General features: G+C 36.8%; 1 protein-coding gene across 2 annotated transcripts in view; it reads right to left on the bottom strand.

Annotated features, from left to right (window-relative positions):
- Positions 1–21,354, bottom strand: part of rhebl1 (Ras homolog, mTORC1 binding like 1) — a 36,711-nt gene extending 15,357 nt beyond the window's left edge. The window contains exons 1-3 of one of the 2 annotated variants that reach the window (XM_028798132.2): positions 20,917–21,354; positions 1,802–1,873; positions 414–481 (exon numbers count right to left, since the gene is read on the bottom strand). In XM_028798132.2, coding sequence (XP_028653965.1) covers positions 414–481; positions 1,802–1,873; positions 20,917–20,968 — 192 coding nt within the window. In that variant the 5' untranslated portion in view covers positions 20,969–21,354. Of the gene's footprint in view, positions 1–413; positions 482–1,801; positions 1,874–20,524; positions 20,861–20,916 lie in introns of those variants that run through there. The other variant, XM_051924097.1, reaches the window with a different exon arrangement.
- Positions 21,355–27,123: the final 5,769 nt, after the last annotated feature.

Genomic DNA, 27,123 nt, shown 5'->3' with positions numbered 1-27,123 from the left:
AATTCACATCAATTGACAAATTGACAAAAGGCTATGAAAACTTCACAACCGCTTGCACAATAATTACAACGTATGATTAACTGCTTCAGTTAATACCTTACTATGTTCAGCACTCATGGAATTTAACATTTTAGTATTATTGTTGTATTAAACAACTATAAAAATGCTTAAAAATCATACTAGATTTTTTTTAAAAATAACTTTTAAAATTACTATTAAAGGATAATATGAATAAAATTAAATTTGATTCATACTATTTTTTGCTAGCTATTTCAATATTGTGATTGTTAGAACCAACAGGGGAGAGTGAGGTTCCAAAACAATGGGGAAGGGATGCCTTCAGAGCACAGTAACATATGAATTAAAGGTTTTAAAATGCAAATAAGCTTCAAAGATTTTAAATATTCACTCACCTGACCAGCAGTGTCAACCAGCTGGAGATTAAAATCCTGTCCATTCACAGAGACCAGTTTATTAAAGGCTATTTACAAAACAGAGACAGTTACTTACATTTAATCCAAATAATCACGTGAATCACACAAAACAGCTCCTTTCGTTTTAATGTTATAGTATTCTAAGTTTCCAAGATCACTTTTATTAAGCTGGTCATATACTAGGTTTTGCATGAAAAGCGTTTTCTGTTGTAAATCAGTCAATAAGCTTTAGTTTATATTGAAATAAACAAACATTTACATAACAGAGCATCAATTCTCAAAATAATTTCTGTTAGGAATAATGCTAACAACGAAAGATGCTATATATTTCAAGTGGGTTATAATGATTTTGTATTTTATTATTTTTTTTAAATGTGTATACTCTCTGATTTATACAATTTGTACAAAAGTGCACAAAGAAAGAACTTCCATGAAAATAAATATAGTTAAACCCAAAATTTAATTTTTTTAAACAAGCAAACCTACCGGTATTTACAAAACTGAGTGTGTAAATAAGTTATGGCAATTTCAAGTTCAGTTATATACCTACCATACTACATTACATTTTATCCTCGTTACTGACACTGTGTGATACACTTTTTAAGAAAATGTTCTATATAACATTTGTATGTAATGTATGTATTATGGATAAATATTTTTGTACATATTTGTTAAAGCATGTATTTTAAGGAAATTTTATTTATTTTAGTATTTTATGGTTACCGAATAATAAGCTTACAGAAATTCATTTGTTAATAAAAAATGAACAGTTAACACAGGTGGTCTATAGTTTAACTGTAAAAATACACCTCAATATAGAACATAAGGCTTTCATGTGTCTGGTTATGTAGGAGCTTAGTGTAAAAGGTTTTTAAAGGGATTAAAAAAAAAAAAAATCAGAATTGGTGTTTGAATTGAAGGATCAAGAAAAATTAAAACATGATCAGTACTGGACTGAAAAAACCTGATTGGAACATCCCTATTCTGTATATCAGGCCAGTAGATTTCTTTGATTCAGGCATTCAGACTTCTCTAATATTCAGTGCACGACACATTGCTTTTTCCTATGTAATTATTTTACTGTTCAAAAACCAAAAACACTGTTTTTACTGCCCTCTGGAATTTAAAGTGTTCAACAATCTCCATTACAAAAACTCAGAAACAGAAAGATCACAAATAAAATAAAGATAACTTACATTTACCTTTCACTAGACAAAGTGCTGCTTATTAATACTATGGACAGCACTTGCGTCCTATTCAAGACATAGCCTTAGTGTGCTTGGCAGAAAAAAAAAAAATCACATCAATAGTATAACGGCATTGTGAGCAATAAGCCTTGACTGAGAAAGCATTAAAGAAGGACTTACTGTTTTCAATAGTGGGGTCATATGAGTCTACAAATTGTCCTTCCACAAACTGAATAGTGAGAGACGACTTTCCTTTAAGAAAAAACAAAATTGATAAATTTGAGTGACGTTAAAGTTATTGGATACAAGATGTCAATTTAAAAACAGAGCAAAAAGTACTATTTGTATATTTATATAAATTTTATATCTCGGACAAATTGTTAACCACAAATGTAATCTTTATATGCTTTTTGTGCACACTTAAAAATAATATTGTTTCAGTTATTGCTGTCTTAATCTTAGTTGTGTATCAGTGAGTACAGGATTATGACAAACTATTTATAGGGGAGTTTTTTTTTGTTTTGTTTTTTTTAATACAAAGTACAGTAATGCCATTATGTTCCATCAAAATATGTAATGCTACCAAGTATGGACTGATAAAAAATGTGGTCAAAGTGAGTAAGTTTGATATTTTCAGTGGAGTTAGTACAAACAAAAACATAGCATCCAACTACATCACTACAATGAAAATTAATGGATTAAGCAGCACTGCATAATGTTGCATGCCGACTTGTCATATAATGAGAAAAGTAAGACAACAGATCATTCAGAATCTATGTGCAGTACATAAGACACTGCAAAGAAAGTGTTTAATTCAAAATCCATAATGGAGCACCCCTTTACAAAAGAAATAGCTACTCCAGCATTGTTCTCTTCTCAGCCAGCATTTGGTACATCTGGAACTACTTAGATTTGTATACATTTTATTTTCATAACCCTCTAATACATTACTGGCTCTTCCAAATCTAAGTAGTAGTATATTTCCCAACAGCATCTAAAACTAAGGACTTTTTATCTGTTCAGAAAAACTAAACACTAAAGTCAAAGGAATCATTTAAAAAGGTCAAAATACAAAGTTTTGTAAGATCTTACCCAAAATCTTAGACAACTTGTTGTCCAGAATGATGACCGCTATGTGGTCGTGCTGATGATATCACATGACATGACATCCTGTGCCATGCCCCTAGCAAAAGGACGTTTCTACGTTTGCAGTAAACACAATAACATGAGCAAAAAAATAACATTATTCTAGAGGGCATTTAAAATAAAACTAATGATAAATTTTGATTCTCCACTATGCAAAACCACCTAAAGGCCATATTTAATTGTCAGACAAAATTTAGAACTGACAGAAAAAAACTGATGTCAGAAAATCCATTGACATTAAAGGCTCCCCATTATTGTACATTCTGATTACATATATTAATTTGCTTTTCTAAATATTACAACACTGGTATGAACAGACAGATTTTATGAATATGTATTTAAAATTTTATTTCTCTTTGGCTGTGACAAGGAGGAGTACACCGACACCATGCTTTTAAAATATTTTAGAAATTATTTAAAATGTCAAACCAGCATTACACATTAAGCTAGCTGTGGCTTTTTTAGATGGATTTGCATATACCGAGAAGCACCTATTGCAATAGCCCTTTCTGTGGTGTCTGTTTGCATGAAATAACTCAGCCCCCCAGGACCGATTTTGTTGAAATTTGTCAAACTTATTCTTCAAAGAAATTTGTCAAAACAATTCATTTTTTGTTGACATCTCAAACAACACTGTACAAAGTTTAGAAAATGTCTAAATCTACCACTGAAAAACAATTGTGAATCAGAAGAATCATTTGTCTTAAAACAGAGAAACTCTGAGTGTAACTTCAACTACAAATTACTTTAGTGTTTTAATTTTATTTTAGCAGCAGTTACACAAACATATTTTGTATAATTTCATCTTTTTCCACATCCAACATCTGCACAGAACCCCAAATCAGTGCCAGGGAGAGGATGCACGCAATAGCAGCTCATACAGTACCACCGTCATCTGCTGCTTTAGGTAAGTTAATAATATGAAATACAAAAAAGTCACTTCTCTGAAAATGAATGGAAGAGGAAAGCAATTATGTAACCATATACAGTACATGACTGAATTGACTGAACCAGTATTATAAAAACTGCAGATTATTATTGCAAACAACGGACATTATCAACCCACAAACAAATGTTGTTTGAACTAATTAATCACACTTGAAGGTGCAGCTCCCCTAAATGATGTAAACACAGCACTTCTTTAAAAAGGGGACTACAGTTGATAGGTGGACAGAAGATCAGGAATGCAACAAAGGCTGTGCTGTGTTATAAAGTTTCTGTGATGCATGAAAAGGCTGTTTCTGCGCCAAATATCAAGGACATAGCAAGATTATAGTTAATCTGTGCTGAAAAAGTCACCCAGTGGTAAAACATACAATAGAATAAACTGAGGTTTACTACTTTTGCTCCATATTTTTTAGATACAACTTAAATTCTTTAAGATGATTGCCATTTTTGATATTCCCATTATACAATAATTGCATTTCTCTTTTAATAGGGTAATATTAATAGTGATTTTCAGTCACAAAATCACCACCACTAACTCACATCAATCAATGCCATTTTTACATCGCTTGAGTTGGAATCTGCTGTACATTAAAACTATTGAGCCACCACAAACCTATTTAGGGTACATTTTTAACTACATGACATTGTAAAATGTTTTTTAAAAGAATGCATTTAATGTAGTTGACTAACACAAGTAACTGCATTCTATTACCACTGTTATTTCTGAGTATGACTCGTTGTCACAAAAACATAATAAAGAACGACGTGATAAATGACTGTGGTACAACACATTTGGTGCTCATGGCAGTGCAGGTTTAAAAAAAACAAAAAAAAAAACAAAAAAAAAAACCAAAAAACAGTGTGTTCAGGTGCACAGAGTAGCATGGACAAGCAGCCCATGGGTGCTGATGAGGGAATTGGCATGCTGTTCAGCGGATTTCCTCATTATCACTCTGGTGTACATAATTAGGCACCTGCTTCCACTGAAGTATAAAAGGAGCAGGAATGGGTCAGAGAACAGTGAACAAACGAAAGGAGAAGATCATACATTAAGCAAAAAAAAAATAAAAGCAAAGAAAGCAGAATCGTTGTAGTGCCAGTGTGGAGCCAAATGGTTGGGAAGTGGCCCATAGATGAGCAAGGGGACATGTCCAATGCCTTCCTTGCCCAATACCCTCCATTGTAAAGCAGCAGTGCAGGCAAGAATTTTTTTTTTAATTTATTGAAAGTACTCAACTTTAGAACACAATTTAACAAGTCAAATGCATATATCATGTTTTTCAAGAAATAACTGACTTGAAAAATACCAACTGTATTAGAAGTATCTGCTGGGCATTCTCAGTACACCCTCACTGCCCCTTTGGGCCTGTCATGTCCACTCAGCAAATGCTAGGTCTATATGAGCCAGTTTACCACCAAGTGTTAAGCTCAGCACCTCTTTCATCATTGTCCAGAACATAAAGCATCAGGTAAAATGGCACAACTACAAAGCCCACCTTCTGAATGCAGATGCACTATCAGATACACTAATGAGTAACCTTGTATTTAAACAGGATTCTTTCTTATGAACAATCCATGATTACCACCAAAATCTAATAACAATGTACCAAGGAAAGCTAGCTAGTTTGCTTTTTTTTTTAATAAATTAACTGATCACAACATAGTTCTACTTTTAACACATTCTGATTTAGTATAGTGCTGGCGGGTGGTGACATGCTGCAGGGTGGTCAGAAATAAAACTTTCACTGTGCTCTGTACACATGAAAATACTACTTCAACGTCCGGTTGAGCAAACGCTGGCATGACTGGTCGCCGCCGCTGCTCGCCGGTAACTTTTTATCTTTAACTTTTTTTATGATTAACTTACAATCTAATGGACTAAGCAACTGTTTTCATTTTCATTTTTGGGCAAATTTATTCATTGAGTTTTATTTTTCAATCATTTAAAGCTAGACTGATTTCTAGCTCGACTGCTGATTTGGCTGTGTATGGACTATTTTTCGGCCTATTCCGGCTTTGAAACTTACCTGGCTTTGTTCTCTGGACATCTGAGTTGTCTGCATCTTTGCTTAACATGTGGACTGGTAAGATATTTATTTGGTTCGTGTTTGTTTGGTCCCTCCTGTCGCTAGCTATCCTACCTGCAACAGGGCTGCTTCAGTACTCAGCTGCCGAACTCCTCTGACTGCACTTCCACCTGTCCGAGCCTCCGCTGACCGGGCTGTATCTCCACCCAGACATCGTATTCCTCCCCCGTCGGACATACATCCATTTATCAAAAATAATAAACTGCATCTGGTCCAGTTCTCGACGTCCTCCACGTAATTTAGGCAGAGTCGCTGACCACCGTGTGTTAGCCAGCCTAGCCCAGTCAGCTAACACTGTTGCTAAATGCGATAACGACATTGTCAACTTCGGTCTGTTGAATATCCACTCACCTACGAGCAAGGGGCCTCTCATCCACGATCTCCTCACTGATCGTAAGTTTGACTTTTTCTGTCTAATTGAGACATGGCAACAACCTCATGACTTTTCCCAACTTAATGAATCCACTCCCCCGGGGTTTGTTTACATCTCTCAACCCTGTGGCTCTGGCCAGGGAGGAGGTCTCGCGTTAATGTATTGTGAAAAGTGGAACGTCCTGCCGTTGTCTGTTCCTGCCTTCAGTTCTTTTGAATCTCTTGTGTGTCAATTAACTGGACCTATTCCTACTATTACTGCAACTGTTTTCCGGCCCCCTAAATCAAATAATGACTTTCTGAATGACTTTGCTGTTTTTTTTTTTTTTTTTACACACTTATCTACTGTTTCATCAAACATAATACTTCTGGGGGATTTCAATATACATATGGATAATATTAATGTCCCTATTACTAGAGACTTTATATTCTGCCTTGAGAGTTTTGGATTCCAGCAGCATACTGATGTTTCCACTCATTCCAAAGGACATATCTTGGACTTGATTTGCTGTTCTGGAGTTACCCCGCTTGATTGTACTGCAGATGAACTCCTCACAACTGATCATTTTCTTATTTCATTCAATGTTATACTTGCACTTTCCAATACTAAGCTTTCCCGTCTCATGTCTTTCCATAATATTAAGAATATTAACTTAGACTCTCTTTCCTCTAGTATTGATTCCCTTATGGACATTCATAATTGAAGATGTGAGTTCCAAAATCTTCTAATTACACCTTTTGGTAAAATTTAGTGAACACGTGATTGTGACTTTTCATGCAGTTGGTCATGCGCCGAAAATATGTTTGAGCTTCAAAACCTGCTAATTGCAACAGTGTTGCGCTATAGTTTTAGGGATTTAGTTTCAAAATCTGCTTACGGACCCAGATTTTCCTATTTATCTCCAAAATTTATCTTTTGTACTTGGCTTATTTTGGAACTGAGCTCTTCAATTTATCCACTCCTGAAAAACTGGTCTCACACTATAACACTGGACTTAATCGTATTCTTAACTCTGTCGCTCCATTAAAAACTAGATCCATTTGTTTCTCCTTTTTTGCTCCCTGGTTCACGCTTGAACTTCGGCTTTTGAAAACCAAAGACCGGCAACTTGAACGGTTGTATAAAAAAAAAAACTGGACTCTTTGTTCACAAAGAGATGTACAAAAAACATATACTTTATTACAAGGACTGTATTGCCCAAACTAAATCTAACTATTATACTCACATTATTTCTTCCAATGAAGGCAACACCAAGTCATTGTTTTCACTGCTTAATAATATCACACAACCCCCAGATTCTTTACCTTCTCAGCTTTATTCAACTGATTTTTTGCAATTCCCTTATGTCCTTTTTTAATGAAAAAATCCAGAAGATTCATCAGTCTCTCGGTACAAATTCCTTCAGTACTTCATTTGAATTTCACCCACCAACTCATTCATTTTCCTATTTTCAGATTCCTACTTTCTCAGAAATCTCAGATCTTGTCTGTAAGTGGACCCCCTCCCTACAGTTCTGGTCAAAGCCTGCCTCCCCCCTCTCTGGTCCCTCTTATTTCTGCTATAATCCACACTTCTCTCACTACTGGTACTGTTCCTTTATCCTTTAAAACTGCTGCAATAACCCCAATACTGAAAAAACCTGGTGCCGATCCAAGTAATTTCAGTAATTTTCATATTATTTCTAATCTACCCTTCATTTCCAGAATTCTTGAAAAACTAGTGGCTATTCAACTTCATTCTCATTTATCTCAAAATAATCTGTATGAACCGTTCCAGTCTGGTTTTCATCCTCTCCACAGTACAGAAATGACACTTATAAAAAATTACTAATGACTTCCTTATGGCAGTTGATTCTGGTTTAATCACTATTCCCATCCTCCTTGATCTGAGTGCAGCCTTTGACACTATTTGTCACACAACTCTTCTCAATAGATTATCTTCAATTGGCATTACCCACACTCCACTAGACTGGTTCAGATCCTACCTCTCAGGCCGCACTCAGTTTGTTCAGCTTAAAACTTTCACATCCCAACCCACCGCTGTTACTTCAGGTGTGCCCCAGGGCTCTGTCGTGGGGCCCCTCATTTTCATTATTTACCTCCTTCACCTAGGTAATACCTTTCGTAAATATAACATTAGCTTCCACTGTTATGCTGATGACACCCAGCTCAATCTCACTAGCAAACCTACTGTTTCTTTTCCACCCTCCTCACTTATTGATTGCATAGCAGAAATCAAATCCTGGTTTTCTTCAAATTTTCTTAAATTAAATAGTGACAAAACTGAGGTTCTCCTCATTGGTACAAAATCAACATTATCCTCTGTCTCCCCTTCCCCACAGGTTAAGAGTCTGGGTGTCATCCTTGACAGTACTTTATCCTTTCAGTCCCACATCAATAACATCTCCCGGTCTGCATATTTCCACTTGCATAACATTAACCATATTCGCCCCTCCCTCACTCCCCACACTACTGCTATCCTTGTTCATAGCCTTGTCACTTCTCGTCTGGATTATTGCAACTCCCTTTTCTTTGGTCTTTCTCGCAAATCTCTTTATAAGCTTCAACTGGTCCAGAATTCAGTTGCCCGCATCATTACTAGAACCCTCTCTATTCACCATATCACTCCCGCTTTGCAGCAGCTTCCAGTTAAGTTCTGCATTCAATTCAAAATTCTTCTGTTAACTTTTAAGGCTATCCACAACCTTGTACCTCCATATCTGTCTTACCTCCTCCATGCTGCCATTCCCTCCCGTACCCTTAGATCCTCTTCCTCCAAACCACTTGACTGCCCCCTTTTTCCATCTTACCACTATGAGGAGCAGAGCATTCAGTTGCTCTGCTCCCCAGCTCTGGAACTCACTACCATCTGAGCTTAGAAATATTGAAATCATTTTCACTTTTCAAATCTAAACTTAAGACTCATTTGTTTAAGACTGCTTTTTCTCTTTGATTACAATTGTTCTGTCTGATTTTATAGTTAGATAGCTTTGTTTATAATCTGTGTTTTATCTATTGTTCGGTGTTCTTGAGTGTTTAGAAAGGCGCCTACAAATAAATAAAATATATCATTATTATTAACTAGAACTATAATTTCTACATTTACTGACCCATGCAAGGCAATCCTTCCATTGACACAACTCCAGATATCTCAGGCCTTCACAAATTTGAGTACTGACATGTGTCAATAGGCTATCCTATTTCAAACACTTAATCCACTTTTTAAGTGCAGTAAATGCAAAAACAGTTACATTTTTTCCTCTCTGCAAATTGAAGTCACACCGAGGTAAAACTCTTGCCCATCAGCAAAAATTCCAAATATTTGGCACACCTTCCTAGTATTTCCACATTCACCTGGGATGTACCTTCAGGGAAAACCACAAAGGAGGAGTGAAACCAATTTCATTTGTGGACTATAGTTCTAATATACTAGTATAGAGGCAATACCTGGCCACCCCCACATGTGTAATTATTAGCAGTATTCATTATTTAAATGAAGTTAACTATTTATCTATAAAATGTAATATTCATAGTTTAATGCATTTCATCATGAAAGTGATATCAAGTATAAATCTAAGGATTCTAAATGTGCAGAGAGCTGGAATATCATAAATTTAATGTGTTCTGTGTGGCGATTGCTGCTTGCCGCTGCTGTCAATACAGGTGGAAGCCCCAGAAACACATAGCAATTAACAACTGGGTTGGTTTTAAGATGACATTTACAACGGTCGACTACTTCAATGATAAAATAAACTACAGGATTAAAGTGGGTATTTTAAGATTTAAGCCAAAACTTCCACTTTAATCACAAAATACACTTTTCCCTATGCCCTTAACTTTTTTTCTCTGAGGCTCAAATACGCCGCCATACATTCTGATGCTGTTGTGAAGGTTTAAAAAAAAAAAAAAAAAAAAAAAAGCCATCGAGATAGTATGTGAGACCTTTAAAATGTATCCTGTCGTCATGATGGGGAATATGCAACGTTTGAATATAAAAGCACCACAAATGCATTTGTATGGCGGCATTTTGCTTTACCACATCGAACCATTCATCAACATTGAATCACACATATTGATCCTATAGGATCCGCAAAGTGGCTTTCTGTCACATGGAGATGGTAAACAGAGACTCTGACGTCACATTCCGACTTTACCACACTGCGCCCCCTGACTTTGTGCTGGTACTGCAACTTGCACATGCATTGCGTTAATTTCTGAGGATGTGCTCAGAGGATGCATCAAATGAATGCTGGGAACGAGTGGCAGCCATGATAAGTGTTCATATGTGTTCTGAGTGTTAAGTATAAACCAGCACCTAACAAAGCATCAGTAAAGTGGTTATTCACTTGTGCAATTTGGCCTAAGATAACTTCACTTTGGAATGGTAAGAGGTGGCTTAAGGGAGATTTATGTCTCTTGCTATTGCATACGTCAATATAAGACTTGCAAATCTTTCATATTTACAGTATAATTTTACTAGCATAACAAATGCCACACTGCACAGAGATGAATAGCCACTTCACTGATGCTTTGTAAGCGTTAGTGTGATGTGATCTCAACTCACTCACTACGATACTACAGACCTGTTAGAACCTCAGAAAAGAGTAACAAGCATCACATGACATTTGAAATACACGTGAATAAACATGTTGCACACCTCATGCTATTATTTTTACTGACAGAGCAGCTCAATGAGCCCCTCTGCTGCAGGCTAACACGGTAAAAATCCAGACTGACAAAGACGAGATGAGCGAATTCTGTTACCCACATAGTTGCAGCTGGAAGTAAGTACTCTACGTTCTGTTTTGTTCTTAATCAAGCTGAGCAATGACTACTGGGAGCATTAGAGTGGAACTCACACCTTTGCTAAACATAAACCTAATAAAAATGGGCCTCATCTGTTTATTTTGCTCTGCAGGCTTTCACATTTGCATATTTGATTGAAGTATAAAGTCTCTGGCATGTTTTGTATCACTGAATAACCATTTAACTTATAAGAGAGGTATAGGTGCCTGTAAAAGTTAATTTAACATATGAGGCAGTACAATGGTGCAGTAATTAACACACACTGCTGCCTCTTTGACTGTGTAGGGTTTGCACATTTTATCAAAGTCTGAGTAAGTGTATGTTCCATTATTTGGCGACTCTAAATTGGTCCAGAACATGCATGTTTATGTTCTGCAAAGTGTGGATGATCCATGCAAGGTTGGTTACTGCCTTATGCTAAATAGAAAATACAGGTGGAATTCCATTGATACGAAATTCATGGGGCAATAAAAATATTCTGTTGCAACGGAAATTTTATTTTAAGCAAATATGGGGAAAATACATATCCTACTGTGACCAGCGGAGTTAGGACAGCTACACTGCTGCTCTGCTGCATCTGGTAAACAGTAAACAAGGGCAAAGTAATTGGTAGTCCTTTGCAGGATCTGGCTTACCGTGTAATGTGCTTGTAACACAATGTGTAGAACATTTAACACTGGGCTTTGTCCTAATCTTCCTCACACTCTTCCTGTGGTGTGCCACAGTGGAAATTCCGGGCCGCTGGTGTTCTTCTACTCTGAAGATGGGAGCTAAAGCAGGATGATTACCGTGTGCTTCAATGCTGAATTAACAGTTCCTATTTTGAATGAACTCTTTAGACTGTGTCTGCCTTCTCTATATAGTAATAAAGTACTTATATTTTCCTTGGAAACCTGGACTCACATTTCTGTTTCTTGTGCAACTAACTCGGTGACCCAAGCCTGACAAAACCTATACACACAAAAAAAAAAACGCTTCTTAAACTGAAAAAATATTTTATTTGAAAATGAGCCATTAGATGTAACTTTTTTTTTTTTTTACAGAAATACAGGTATGAATACAGAATGAAAGTGAAATTTTAAATGTATTTCTGTGTACAAAAAAAAAAAAAAAAGTTACAAATGCTCATTTTTGGTTAAAAGAACGTTTGTTATACTGAAATTTAATTGTATTAAAATGAAATCTGTTAAACATGATGTTGTATGAATGTTTGTCCAACAAAACTTGTGGGCAACTAAAAGTATTTGTTATACTGAAAATGTTGTTACTTCAGTAGATGAATTCCATGAGGATTTTCAAAACTGCATGCACTCTCTGTCCTGCATGCTATAAACTAATCTCTCATGTTTATTGCAGTTCATTCAAAATACTTGTACTAATTACTAAATACAAGCATACTTTAACCATGTCACTTACATTTACTATTAATACATTGAAGGCCAAAAACATAGAACTAAAGGAAACATTACATACAGTGGTGTGAAAAACTATTTGCCCCCTTCCTGATTTCTTATTCTTTTGCATGTTTGTCACACAAAATGTTTCTGATCAAACAACACATTTAACCATTAGTCAAATATAACACAAGTAAACACAAAATGCAGTTTTTAAATGATGGTTTTTATTATTTAGGGAGAAAGAAAATCCAAACCTACATGGCCCTGTGTGAAAAAGTAATTGCCCCCTTGTTAAAAAATAACCTAACTGTGGTGTATCACACCTGAGTTCAATTTCCGTAGCCACCCCCAGGCCTGATTACTGCCACACCTGTTTCAATCAAGAAATCACTTAAATAGGAGCTGCCTGACACAGAGAAGTAGACCAAAAGCACCTCAAAAGCTAGACATCATGCCAAGATCCAAAGAAATTCAGGAACAAATGAGAACAGAAGTAATTGAGATCTATCAGTCTGGTAAAGGTTATAAAGCCATTTCTAAAGCTTTGGGACTCCAGCGAACCACAGTGAGAGCCATTATCCACAAATGGCAAAAACATGGAACAGTGGTGAACCTTCCCAGGAGTGGCCGGCCGACCAAAATTACCCCAAGAGCGCAGAGACGACTCATCCGAGAGGTCACAAAAGACCCCAGGACAACGTCTAAAGAACTGCAGGCCTCACTTGCCTCAATTAAGGTCAGTGTTCACGACTCCACCATAAGAAAGAGACTGGGCAAATGGCCTGCATGGCAGATTTCCAAGACCAAACCACTGTTAAGCAAAAAGAACATTAGGGCTCGTCTCAATTTTGCTAAGAAACATCTCAATGATTGCCAAGACTTTTGGGAAAATACCTTGTGGACTGATGAGACAAAAGTTGAACTTTTTGGAAGGCAAATGTCCCGTTTCATCTGGCGTAAAAGGAACACAGCATTTTAGAAAAAGAACATCATACCAACAGTAAAATATGGTGGTGGTAGTGTGATGGTCTGGGGTTGTTTTGCTGCTTCAGGACCTGGAAGGCTTGCTGTGATAGATGGAACCATGAATTCTACTGTCTACCAAAAAATCCTGAAGGAGAATGTCCAGCCATCTGTTCGTCAACTCAAGCTGAAGCGATCTTGGGTGCTGCAACAGGACAATGACCCAAAACACACCAGCAAATCCACCTCTGAATGGCTGAAGAAAAACAAAATGAAGACTTTGGAGTGGCCTAGTCAAAGTCCTGACCTGAATCCAATTGAGATGCTATGGCATGACCTTAAAAAGGCGGTTCATGCTAGAAAACCCTCAAATAAAGCTGAATTACAACAATTTTGCAAAGATGAGTGGGCCAAAATTCCTCCAGAGCGCTGTAAAAGACTCATTGCAAGTTATCGCAAACGCTTGATTGCAGTTATTGCTGCTAAGGGTGGCCCAACCAGTTATTAGGTTCAGGGGGCAATTACTTTTTCACACAGGGCCATGTAGGTTTGGATTTTTTTTCTCCCTAAATAATAAAAACCATCATTTAAAAACTGCATTTTGTGTTTACTTGTGTTATATTTGACTAATGGTTAAATGTGTTTGATGATCAGAAACATTTTGTGTGACAAACATGCAAAAGAATAAGAAATCAGGAAGGGGGCAAATAGTTTTTCACACCACTGTATACTGTATTTCTAGAATAGACGTTTTCAAAATAAAATAAAACTTATGGGTGACAACGTCTGTCAATTTCCATCTGGTAGAGTAGCTTCTTCTCAATAGATATTTTCTGCCTTTAACTGAAGATCATATTTATTCAGCTTCTAGGTAAACAGTGATTTATACAGGAAAGCTATCTTTTCTTGCTTCTTAACAAACGATTTTATATTTTGTAATTCTATGGATTAAACAGGTTTAGATAATACATGGATGGATGAATGGATTTTCATTTTTTCTTATTTATAGTGTATTGAAGTATTCTGTCTTGAAGCCGAGTCCTAACAACAAAAAATGTTATGTGTATACAGAATGACAATAAAGAATTCTAAGTATTTTTAAGAAATATTCATTGCACTCTAAATAAAATATGATACTTCTGCCCCTTAAGGACAAAATAACCATAATAAAAATCATAGGGATTAAAAAATAATGATATAATCTGATGTTAACTATAAACTCTACACATAAGGGCTATGAATGTTATTTTTTTTTTTTTTGAGAACAGTGTAACCATTTTGACAAAAAATAGACCATTCAGCCCAACAATGATTGCCAATCCTAGTCAAATTATTTCTCTAAAATAACACTGAGACAGGTTTTGTAGGTCCTTAAAGTTAAAACGTGTCTAGCACAATACTTGCTTGATAACACTTATTACATAGATCCAGTTTAAATTTGAAGAAAAACTTTAAATTTTGTGTGAAATTTACCTTTAATAACTTTTCCTTGTTTGACCTTAAATTTTTGTTTAAAAACTAATTTGAAATTTAAAGCTTAAGATTCACTACATTGATTTCCTTTCCAGATTTGAAGGCTTCAGTCATGTCACCACTTAAATGTAAAAAGTTCAACTCTTTCAATATTTTCTCGTAGCTCACATCTTTTTAAATTGATTTGGAAGGGTAGCTATATTGACCAATTAGCTACCATTTTTATAAACACTACATAGTATTTTTAAAGACCTGCAAAGTCCTGTGCAGACAGTTTTCTTTCTCCACCGTTCTGGCAAGCAATACATAAATATTACCACTCTCACTAATAAATCCACAGACAGGTCAAAAGGCTATTCAACTTTTGCATGTAATGACAACTGAATGAGCGTACTTGGTGTCCGTTCTTATATATACACACTGATCAGCCACATTAAAACCACGGACAGGTGAAGTGAAGTGAATAGCATTATTTCATTACAACAGCACTTGTCAAGGGGTTGAATATACAGTATCAGGCAACAAGTAAACAATCAGTTCCTGAAGGTGATGTGTTGGAAGTAGGAAAAATAGGAAAGCAAAAGAATCTGAGAGACTTTGACAAGGGCCACACTGTAATGGCTAGATGACTGGACGAGAGTATCTCCAAAACGGAAGGTCTTGTGGGATGTTTCTAGTATGCAGTGATTAGTACCTACCAAAAGTGGTCCAAGGAGAGATAACCACTAAACCAGTAACAGGGTCATGAGCACCCATCAGCGTGTGTATGGAGCAAATGTAGCCCGTCTGGTTCAGTCCAACAGAAGAGCTACTGTAGCACATATTGCTGAAAAACTTACTGTGGGTCACGAGAGAAAGGTGTCAAAAAACACATAGCTTGGCTCAGAGTGAGCAACCTGACCCCTGTTCACCACATATAATAAGCATACAAGTGTCAGAACTGGAGTATGGAACAATGGAAGAATGTGGCTTAATCTGATTAATTACACTTTCTTTTCGATCATGCTGATGACTGGGTAAGTGTGTTTTATTTAAATGGGGAAAAGATGGCACCAGGATGCACTATGGTAAGAATTCAAGTGGATGAAAGCAGTGTGATGTTTTGGGCAATGTTCAGCTGAGAAGCCTTGGGTCCTGGCATTCATACCACTGTTACTTTGACACATAACACCTATCTAAACACTGTTGCAGACCATGTACACCACTTCATGGCAATGCTATTCCCTGATGGCAGTGGCCTCTTTCAGCAGAATAATGTTCCCTGCCACACTATAAAATAACTGTTCAGAAATGGTTTGAGGAGCATGAAAAGTTTGAAGGTGTTGACTCCAAATTCCTCAACAAGCCTGAAGTTTAAGTGAAAGCCCTATACTAATTTATGCAATCACAACTAAGAATAATGAATGAAAGTGGAAGGTTGCAAACATTTTCCAATTAGGAACTGCTACTCAAAACTGATGAGAAGTTTCATTCATCTGTGTTCCTCAATTCTGTCCATGACTATCAACTGTGCATAGTGTGTTTCTGTTAAAAATAACCGCCACAATCTAACAAATCAATCTGATAAATGTTTTAAACTATGTTTTTATAACTCATAAATTAAAAAATGTAAGAAGCCAGCAAAACTTTGTGGAATATAATGTAATAACAAGATGATCATGATAACTTACTATGGACTGAAGCACACAAAAATAAAATCTACTAGCAACTTTCACAAAACTGGAAAAAAAACTGGGGGGAAGCAGAATTTAGGCAGTAAGAGCAAACTATCAAGTACCAATAAAGTGAAATACATGTCAACTTTCCAAACACCTCTAACAGGAAATAATCTCTTAAGCAGGCCTTGGCCTTTGTTTACACTCTGCAACTCCAGGTAAATTAAGTGAGAAGTCCTTTCACAAAATTTCTCATCTACATTTGGTGAACTAAGCATGTTATAATATGTGTAGTTTACTAGCGTCTTTCTTCTTACAGCAATTGCAATCAAATAAACAATGTAAAAAACATTGTTCATGAATTTGTAGTTTTGCATGGATTTTATTTAATATAAAAACAACAGATGTAATGGACCAGCAAAACCAAAATTAGGGAATGCTGAGCTACACTATTTGTTATTTACCTATCATGACTTCATTAAGAAAATATACTCTTTTGGTTTTGCATTTCTTAACACAAAGCAGAGGCTTAATGTGAAAGTATTTTTTTTATCAATCATGAAACAATTGACTATGAAACATGACTCCTAATACTTAAATGTGAATAAAACCAGGTACATAATTTCATTTTGAAAATGTGCAAATATCCCTACCAACGTGTTTAAAAACATATACAGTATATTGTTCTCTTGTCTTTGCAGAAGCCTATAAAACAAAACTAAGATGTAAAAGAGATTTTGTACCTAAATCACTTAACAGCTTTTGTTTTAGTACTAAAATGAAGAAAATCATCCATAATTTCGCATTATTTTGTATTCAGTAGTGATGTTGCCTAAAAATCCATGCTGTTCAAACTGTTGCAGCACTACACTTTAACATTTATAAAAACATCTCAATGCAACCACACAACGTATGAATGAAAGTTAACCAATTAAAGTTAGGTCTGTGACACGGATAACTATTTTACTCCATATTGCTTGCCTGTATCCAGAAGACTATTGAAAGGAAAACCAAACAATCTTCATTGCGTTTCATCCAACAAAAGACATTGCTCCACTAAAACTGTGTGCAATGAAGTTTAACAACAACAAAAAAAAAAAAATACAACACCCAGGGTAAGAAATATTGCACCTCATGTCAGACAGAAACTAAAAAAAAACAGTCTGGTTGAATAGAACTATGGAACCATGCCTGAGCAGAATGATTTATTGTATTGATAAGGAATTTACACGGAAAAGCAGATGCTTACAACAGCGAACTTTCTTTAAGAAAGAATGTGCACATTCTCGAGGACTGAGAGTCCCGATGGCCGCCTGGGGCTTGCAGAAGTAGTAAGTTTGCAAGATTATTGATAAAGGGATGAATGTTGTGAACAGCATTGCTTTAAATGATTGAACCAGACTTCAGAGCTTCGGCCACAGCCTACACTTTATGAAAAAGTATCCCATAATAATCATGCTAAAAGAAAACACTGTGCATACTGTGGTGATTATGCTGTGGTAATTTTTCCATATCTGACATAGGTAATAAAAAAAATGAATGGCATGATAATGCGCAAATAGTATATAGCGAACTTGAAAAGTATTTAGACAGTGATTTGTCTATTGATTTGATGGTGCTGTATTTGTATCTATTTCAAAATAATGTATTCACATTATATAAATGACACAAGGAGAAAAGCATGCAACAGGTGCCACAATTTACAAAATTTAGGAGTTTGCAATATAACTGTACAACAGAACTATGAAATTGTGTTTACATTAACTTTTTAGTCTTATATTAATTTCAATTAAGAATTCATTAAATTCTTCCATGAGAACCCTGAATATAATGAGAACTGACTGAGGTCATTTATGTTAGGCAGAATTACTAGAAGTGGCTGTGTGGTCTCGAGGCCTAGAACCCCTTCAGATTTTATTTTTTTCTCCAGCCGTCTTGAGATTTTTTTTTTTTTGTTTGTTTGTTTTTTTCTGTCCTCTCTGGCCATTAAACCTTAATTTTACTCTTATGTTAGTCTTCCCTAATTTTAATTACTTATTTTGTCTTTTTTCATCATGTAAAGCACTTTGAGCTACATTGTTTGTATGAAAATGTGCTATATAAATAAATGTTCTTGTTATTATCTGGTTTGATTGCACTGTATACATGCACTATTTGTTTTCATGCTTGATTTGTATATAACATTTTCCCAACATTTTACATTTTTGAATGGTTACTGGTGATGATGACAGGTCTTCCAAAGGTAATATTTGTTTTGAAAGAAAAAATATGTTACAATTAAATTTTAGTAAATATCAACAATTTACTGTATTAGAAAACAGTAATACATATTTAATAAATATGCTATATTTTATTTGAAAAAAATATTTTAAAAAGTGTTAATGTGAAATTGTGCTGAATTAAAAATGAAAATTTAGTGTTTAAGAAATTCACTGCTAAATGATTCTACGGTACTCTGCCCATGCAGAATATAGTACACTATATACAGTTGGTAAAAATAAATATGCATTTCATCGCAGTGTTAGTCATTTAAATGAAAAATTGTAATTATAACATCAAGAGTAAGAAGTGTCAATTATTAATTCTGTGGTAATCATGCAGCCCTATCTATCAGAAAAATAAAATGCATTATGTTATCATATCTGGAGGCTTCATGCAATTCATTATTAGATAATTCGCCACTTTTATGATAGATATGATAGATTAATGTATCCAGTATGTTGAATGTAACTGGACAGAAAAGAAAGAAGTGCTTAATAAGATATTTTATAAAGAAGAGAAGAAGAAATCTATCAGGCTTACTTGATTAGTTTTCTTGGAACTTCTCGTTAGGCTTGTAAAGGGTGTCATTTTGCTTAACTTCTCACTACATTCACGTTTCAATGAAATCTTTTCAATGTGTTGCAATTGTTAAGTCTTTTAATATATTTTAAAAGATTCTAATATAAATTACACTGTACCATGTCCCATAACAGTGTTGAGCTCTCACTAAAGGTTTGTTTTTCCAAAATGATGTGGGAATTCAGAAACTGAAAATTAAAAAGAACCGAGAGAAACGAATCCAGAATATAAAATTTAACAATTAGCATGTTAAACATTTTAGTTTTTACAAAATTATTGGATTTTTTAGAACTCCTAAATAAAACTGGATAAAATTAGTTATTGACTTTCGCCGCACCAAACAGCCTCTATGCTCAGTCATTATTCAGGGAGTGAAAGTAGAGGTGGTGCACGGCTACAGATACTTGGGGGGTCCACATCAGAAAAATGCTAGACTGGTCTAGTACCACAGATGAACTATACAAGAAAGGCGAGAGCATTCTTTTATTCCCTTAGACGACTGACTACAGTACCTTTAAAGAGGGTAGTGGCATCCTTCACATGTTCTACATATTCTATGCTTTGGTGTGCTGGGCCAGTAACATCACTTCAAGAGAGACCCGTCAAATCAACAAACTAATAAAAAGGGCAAGCTCAATTAATGGACATACTCTAGTAGCAAAGGAGAAAATTAAAACAAAATCAAATGCCTTTATGAACAATGCTACACATTCTCACTGTGACACACTGAGGACTCTCAGCAAACACATTATTCAGCAAAACTATGTCAAGAACTGGGACTTACTTTAACCAGCGGCAATGCGGCGGCATGATGCGTGACTGTAAATACCAAGACAAAAATGCTCTTTCTTTTAACTCGTTCTGGTGTGTATTCAGTCCATAGTATATGTTTGTGTATTTATTTATTGAGCTTCTGTAAAAAGCCACATATACCTCGGGGGACAAATAAAATTCTATCCATCTATGGAAAAAAATGTAACGGATTTTGCTTTCGATTTCGGGCCTGCCAGGCATTAAAACAGCTGCAGAAGCTAAACTTAGTGGTTAGACTGTGGTTATAATCCTGTTTACTATGTTTCTGAACGAATTAATGAATGAACTCAGAAACGTCCTCAAAAAAGGGACACCTCGTTCCAATGTCGTGCTGAAACTGAAATAGTGGGCAGCAAAGTTAACCGTCCGCAACAAAATCAAAAGTGTATACCAATGCCAGACCTTGTGATGAAAGGGGATTCCCGAATCCCATCTGCAGATTTAACAGAACGACAAATCTACAGGGTTTTCAGATATTTTGCTTTCCGGAATCTTGCCGCTTACTTGATGTGAAAAATCTGCGTTTTCCAAAAAATCACTTCAATAACTCAATTAATTCACAAAGGCTCTTATGGGTCCTTGGCACGGGAAGCCTCATCTATAACATCGCAAATGTTATAAAGTCTTTGAAACATGTGGCGGTAATCCCCAAAGCAATCGGGACGGGTTGCGGCGACCTCCTTACTTTCAGGAGGTCTCCACGCGAGCAACCAAGATCAGTAAGTCCTCCCTGACTGGGCACGGATCCCACAGCTAAATTAAGCCATTAAATGGAAACTTAACAAAATACTCACCTACTGAACGATATCCCAAAACTGCAATCTTCCTGTGTTTTGGCTGGGGCATTGTGGTAAAATCACACAGTGATTGGAAGTAATAAATAAACAATAAATAAATAAAAATGGAAATGAAACTTTTAAGGACACATTAACCCGGCGGAGGGTCACGTGACAACAACAAACTTTTTTTTCTTCCCTTCAGGCCAGTAAATGTGGTCGGAGGCCCAAGACGACCGGTGCCTCCGCTGAGATATTCCGCTGATCCACGGGATTCTCTTTTCAAGAAAATATTTAATGGAACTAAACAAATTCGTTCTGTCTTCCTTTCGTAAAAAAATCAATCCGTTTAAATGTCGTTAATTCTTGCTCTCCAAAGCCTGTAAGAAACTCACCACGCTCTCGGGCTTTGAGTTGAAAAAAAGCTCGTGTGAAAGTTACGTAGCTGGATACGCGTTGAAGCCCATTTGCGCCCTTGTCACATGGTAAGTGTGTCTATTCAAATTATTTGAATTAAAGCAACTTTATTGGCAAACAGAGGTAAGCAAACATAAGGAGCGCAGTGGTGTAAGCCGCTCTATTTCAGGGTATGCATAAAAAATGTAACGATTTACTTCATGATGTTGAAGTAAATAAATAAGAGAATAGTTGCGTCAGATATGTGAAATATTAAAATATTCTTCAATTTAAAAGTTTATAGTCTAAATATTTTCGATTGTAATAGAAATGTATTTTTCGCCCTATGATAGAGGTCCATAGTAAAGGATTAAAAATCAAAAATTATCATTATATTCGTAATCACTGACACTGAAATCGTCCGAAACGATACCCTACATACTTATGTTCACAATTTTACATTTCTAACCTTCTGAGAGTAGTTCTTAGAAGTCTATGACCAATGGTAAAGAATCAAATATATAAAAAAATATATTAATGATCAGCAACCTCAAAATAGCATTAAAAGCACTCCACATGCCTATATTTCTGAAACCTTTTTTTTTTCAAAGCTTTGTGAAAAACTTTCACCGCTCATACCCCATAAGGGGGTAAATCCTTGGGGTTGGTTGATGTGACAGGCACAACTTCAGATCCTTCTGATCCTTTTGAACTGAAGACGCCTATTGGTTTACTCTTTATCATAAGTGTGTCATTTTCTGCACATGGTTCAAAATGTTGTAAAAGTGAGGATTTTTCTGGATTATAGGGCTAAAAATAGGGGCGAACTCCCAAAACGTTGACGTCTTGTGTAACTAAACATCAATACAAGTCAAACAGTATATCATATGTGTAGGTTTTCTCATACTGGTGAGTCAGGAGGCGCTGGATTAAAAAAAAAAAAATGAAATGATTTCAAAGCGTTCAACAGTAATTCTTATGAACAGAATATGAAACAACAGCCTGGATGGATAAATGTCTTCAGGTAAAAATAATATTCAAATACTTAGTAAAAGAGTTTTAAAATAAAGCTATAATGTAAATAATTTTAAGCTTTATGGTTACTGTAAGAAATGATGTTAATCTATCCTTGTTGTGAAATTAGAAATATAAATAACCCTTTGATTGGAACAAATTTATGTGCAAAAGTGGAAACATTTTCTAACTATGCTTATTGTTATATACAGTATATATATATAAAAGCCTTGGCATTGTCTCTTTACCCTCATAGGGTTCTTTTCTGTCTATTTCTTTTCAATTTATTACCTTTTTTAGGGGTGGGGTGTCTATATTATGGTAGTTATTGTAGTAGTGTACAGTAAACATGAATGATAAACGAAGAATATATAAAAATATCTATACATATTTTTCTTTTTCTTTCGGCTGCTCCCATTAGGGGTTGCCACAGCGGATCATCTTCTTCCATATCTTTCTGTTCTCTGCATCTTGTTCTGTTACACCCATCACCTGCATGTCCTAAAATATTTATACATATTATATACATAAAATGCTAAGCGTTGTGCCCATGTGTCAGGTGATTACTTGCAAAAGCTTCTTCTTGATCTTAATTGAAACTTTATGATATGACACACACTAATGAAGCAAAAAACGTGGCTAGCAGCAACCTCAGCCAAGTTCTTGGTGTTTGCATCTTTTTAATGTGGAGCTACACAGGAAAACTGATTGAGGAGGTGACATGGCAGAGAGAAAAAGAAAAACAGTGGCAGCTGCTGAGCAGCAATCAAATTTCAGAAGTTGATTATATAATAGGAAGATGAAGAATGACAGCTTCGGCATCTGCAGCACATCAAGATCATGTAGTGCAGCACCCTGCTGATGCTTGTGAACTACTGGAGCCCTTGACTTTGGGAGGACAGGAGGTCCTCATGTTTCATTTTATTTAATAGAAAATACTAGTCAACTTGCCTGTTGCAGTCCTTACATATGTTGTTGCAACCAGTCACTTGTTGCTTTTGTAGATGACTGTTGCATCATGACATCACTACTCCATTTGTCATACTTGCATGTTTTTTGGACATAAGTGCATACAGTGGATTCAGAAAGTATTCAGATCCGTTCTGAACGTTTTATTGTGTTGCAGATTTAATTTTAAATTGATATATTTGATATTTTGGCTTATCAATATACACACCATAACCGATAATGAGAAAGTGAAGACATGTTTTCAGAAGGGTTTTGAAATTTATTAAAAATCAAAAACTGTAACCTCTAATTCAAATTCAGGACTTTGTAGAAGCCCCTTTGGCAGCAATTACAGCTATTAGTCTTCTTAGGGAAGTCTCTACAAGCGTTTCACTCTTGGATATAGTGAAAAGTCAAGCAAAATGACACTGATGTTCTATGAGGTTTAATTCTGGACTTTGGCTGGATCACTCAAGGACAGTCAATGAATTGTCTCGAAGACACTTCTGCATTGGCTTGACTGTATGCCTCGGGCCATTGTTATGCTGAAAGGGCAGCTATCACTACAGTGTGAGGTTGTGAACACTCTGGAGCAGATTTTCTTCATAGACCTATCTGTATTTGCTGCATTTATCCTTTCCTTGATTCCGTCAGTCTCCTTATTGCTACTGCTGAAAAGCACCCCCATAATATGGTGCTGCTGCCACCATGCTTCACCATAGGTATGATATTAGGCAGTGATGAACAGTGCCTGTTCTTCACCAGACATAGTGCTTGGAGTTCTTTTCTCAAAGAGTTCAATTTGTGTCTCATCAGACCAGAGAATATTTTTCTCCATGCTCCCAGAGACCTTTAAACTGTCATATGCCTTCTACTTAAGAGTGGCTTCCGTCTACCCACTGTCACACACATGTGCTTGGAAGACAACTTAAAGGCTTGTCTGACTGTAACTCCACCCTGAGTTGATGGTTGGCACTTTTCCCACTGTTTTATTTTTTTTCCACCAATTTTACTGGTTTCACCTCAAAGGTGCCCCAAAAGGTTATCTTGTCTTGCCTCCGGTTTTACAGCAGCATAGTCTGAAGGATAAACTGACAGAATGACAGAACCGGTGGACCTACCAATGCTGGTCCCAGCCCTCATCGAGGAAGTCAAGGCACTATGAATCCACATGGGGAACCAAAGGACCAAATTCACCAACAATCATCTAACCACATGGCCGGCACTCTGTGAGGAAAGAGCGTTGGGCCTATCCTAGGTGTTGCTACCCCTTCATCCCAAGGATGACACTGAGACATACCTGCTCATATTTGAATGAACAGCAGTTAGACATCACCAGGAACACAAGGACTGGGTGCACGTACTGGCCCCTTTCCTGACAGGTGAGGCTCAGAAGGCTTATGACCTTGATGATGATGAGGAGTAGGTTGTCAGGGACTACGATTGATTGAAGGGAGTGATCCTAGCACACTACAGCGTGCCTGTGGACCTTCAGGCCAAACAATGCCGTGATGGTTCAGTCTGGAGCCACCAACACCCCTGCAAGCTTACAAGCTGTGGGGTAAGCTCAGGCTCTAGTTGAAGCTGGGGATTAATGTGCCTGAGCAGATGGTAGAAATGGTAGCCTGTGACTATCTAATCAACTAATTTCCTGAGTCTCTTGACTGACACGTCTGCAAGCAAGTGTGAAAGAACATGAATTCTCTCATTGAAACCATCAAACGTCTCTGGCTGGCCATGCAAGCAGAATGTTCAGAACAGCCTGGATAATTGCCAGAAACCTTGAAGAAAATAGTGGCTAAAGGTACAAGCCCAGCCAGCATGACATGGAGCCTGCTACCCGGCCAAAAGAGAAATCCCTGCCTTGTGTACACTGTTTTAAGTGGGGAGAGGAAGGGCATACCATTCCCAACTGTCCATGGCTAGACAAACCAACGGACTGTAGTTGGGCCCAGGGAGGAAGATATTGTGCACTTGTCAACCCTCTTCCTTCTCCTTGTACTGGTGATGGTGAGTAGTTATAAGGTTACAACATTACACTAAGGTTACAACACTTATTGATTCGGGCAGTAACATTTCCATTGTTGCTTGCCAGTGTGTACTTACTCAACAGTGGAGCTTTGAATGGACCAGTTTGATGTGTATCCACCGGGAAACATGCTGGTACACACCCACCCGCTAACTCATGGTTGCCGTGATGTGGAATCCCCCTTTTATTGTCATACTCGGGTGGGACTGGACCAACAATAAATGTGGAAAAACACTACACCCTCCTGTGTTAAAGATGGGCCTTGCTGTGTATTATCCCAGCTCAAAGTGGAAGGGAGATATCCACTCAATGAGAGGCCGCTGAAGACTTGCAGTAGAGTACTGATGCCAACATTAGTGACGTCAGGGCAGACGGTTCCTGAATTACATTTTCAATTTTGGCAATTGAAGACTCATTTAAACAAACAGGAACAGTGGAACAAAGATTACCTTAAATTTGCTAAAAATGCAGTAGTCTTGGTAGATGGGCAATGTATTGCACATCCCTTGTCCTAGGGACCGCACTTTGTTTTGAAAAATGACTTGCTGTACCATGTGGCATAATATGAGGGTGAGGTAAGATTGTTGTTGCTAGTCCAAAGAGCAGTTGAACAGTTATGCGATAGATTTGATAAAATTAGACCTATCCCAAAAGAAAATAAGGAGTACGCTCAATCAGTACAGCCCCATCTTCATAACAGAGTCTCGACCCATCGGGAGTTCCATCCTGGGGACCGAGTCATGGTCTTTATTTCTACCACTCATTCCAAATTGACCCATTGACAGGGTCACTATGAGATTTAAGAAAGAAAAGGGTTGGTCGACTATTTAGTAAAACAACCAAATCATCAACCACCCCAGTGTGTTCATCACATTAATTTGCTTAAACCGTAGAGGGAAAGGAAACCATATCCTTACTCTGGACAGACATGCTCCCTATTTATCAATAGAGATGTCTTAAACATTGGACCTAATTTAACGTCTTAGCAACAACTGGAGCTCGAAGCAGCCATCCAGTCCATCCTGAGAGTAGTAGATGAGAAACCAGGCCGGAAAAACATCATTATAGATCCAGGTCTGGTCGCCAGGGGGTGCCCTTATTGGCTCCTGGAGGCAAAAAGAGTAGAAGTGGAGCTTGAACTCAGACAAATGCTAGATCTATGTGGTTTTGAGAAACGTATTAGTCCTTGGTCTAATCCTATTGTTCTTGTCACAAAGCCCGTCAGAAATTGGTATTTTTGTAATGATTTCCATTAGCAGAATCAAATCTCCCAACTTACCTGATGCCATGAGTGGATGAACTCCTCGAGCAACTCGGGAGAGCATGTTTCTTGACTACACATGACACAACAAAAGGGTACTGGCAGCTTCCCTTAACAGAGTCTGCAAAGGAAAAGACAGTGTTTAGCACCCTTTGAGAGCACTGGCAGTATTGTGTCCTCTCATTTAGATTGCACAGGGCACTAGCAACCTTCCAACTTCTCGTAGATAAAGTGCTACAGTCTCACAATTTCTACAGTGCTGCCTACCTGGATGATGTGGTAATCAATTCCCGCCTGTGGGAGGAACTCATACAACATGTTCAGGCAGTCTTTCTCACACTTTGAGAAGCCATGCTCTGGCTAAATCCAAAAATATGTTATTTTGGACTAATGGAGGCCAGATATTTAGGTTTATATGGTGGGGAGAGGGAATTGACCACAGTGTTTTAAAGTCACTGCTATATTGCATTGGCCCCAGCCACAAACCAAGCAACAGGTTCAAGCTTTTTTGGAGTTAGAAGGATACTACCGACAGTTTGTGTTCTATTTTTCTGAAAAAACAACGTCCTTGATTAAT

This window comes from Erpetoichthys calabaricus, chromosome 3, assembly GCF_900747795.2.
Source record: "Erpetoichthys calabaricus chromosome 3, fErpCal1.3, whole genome shotgun sequence".
Taxonomy (NCBI): Eukaryota; Metazoa; Chordata; class Cladistia; order Polypteriformes; family Polypteridae; genus Erpetoichthys; species Erpetoichthys calabaricus.
Note: the sequence above shows the minus strand (reverse complement) of the source record. Positions and strands in the feature narration are given on the sequence as shown.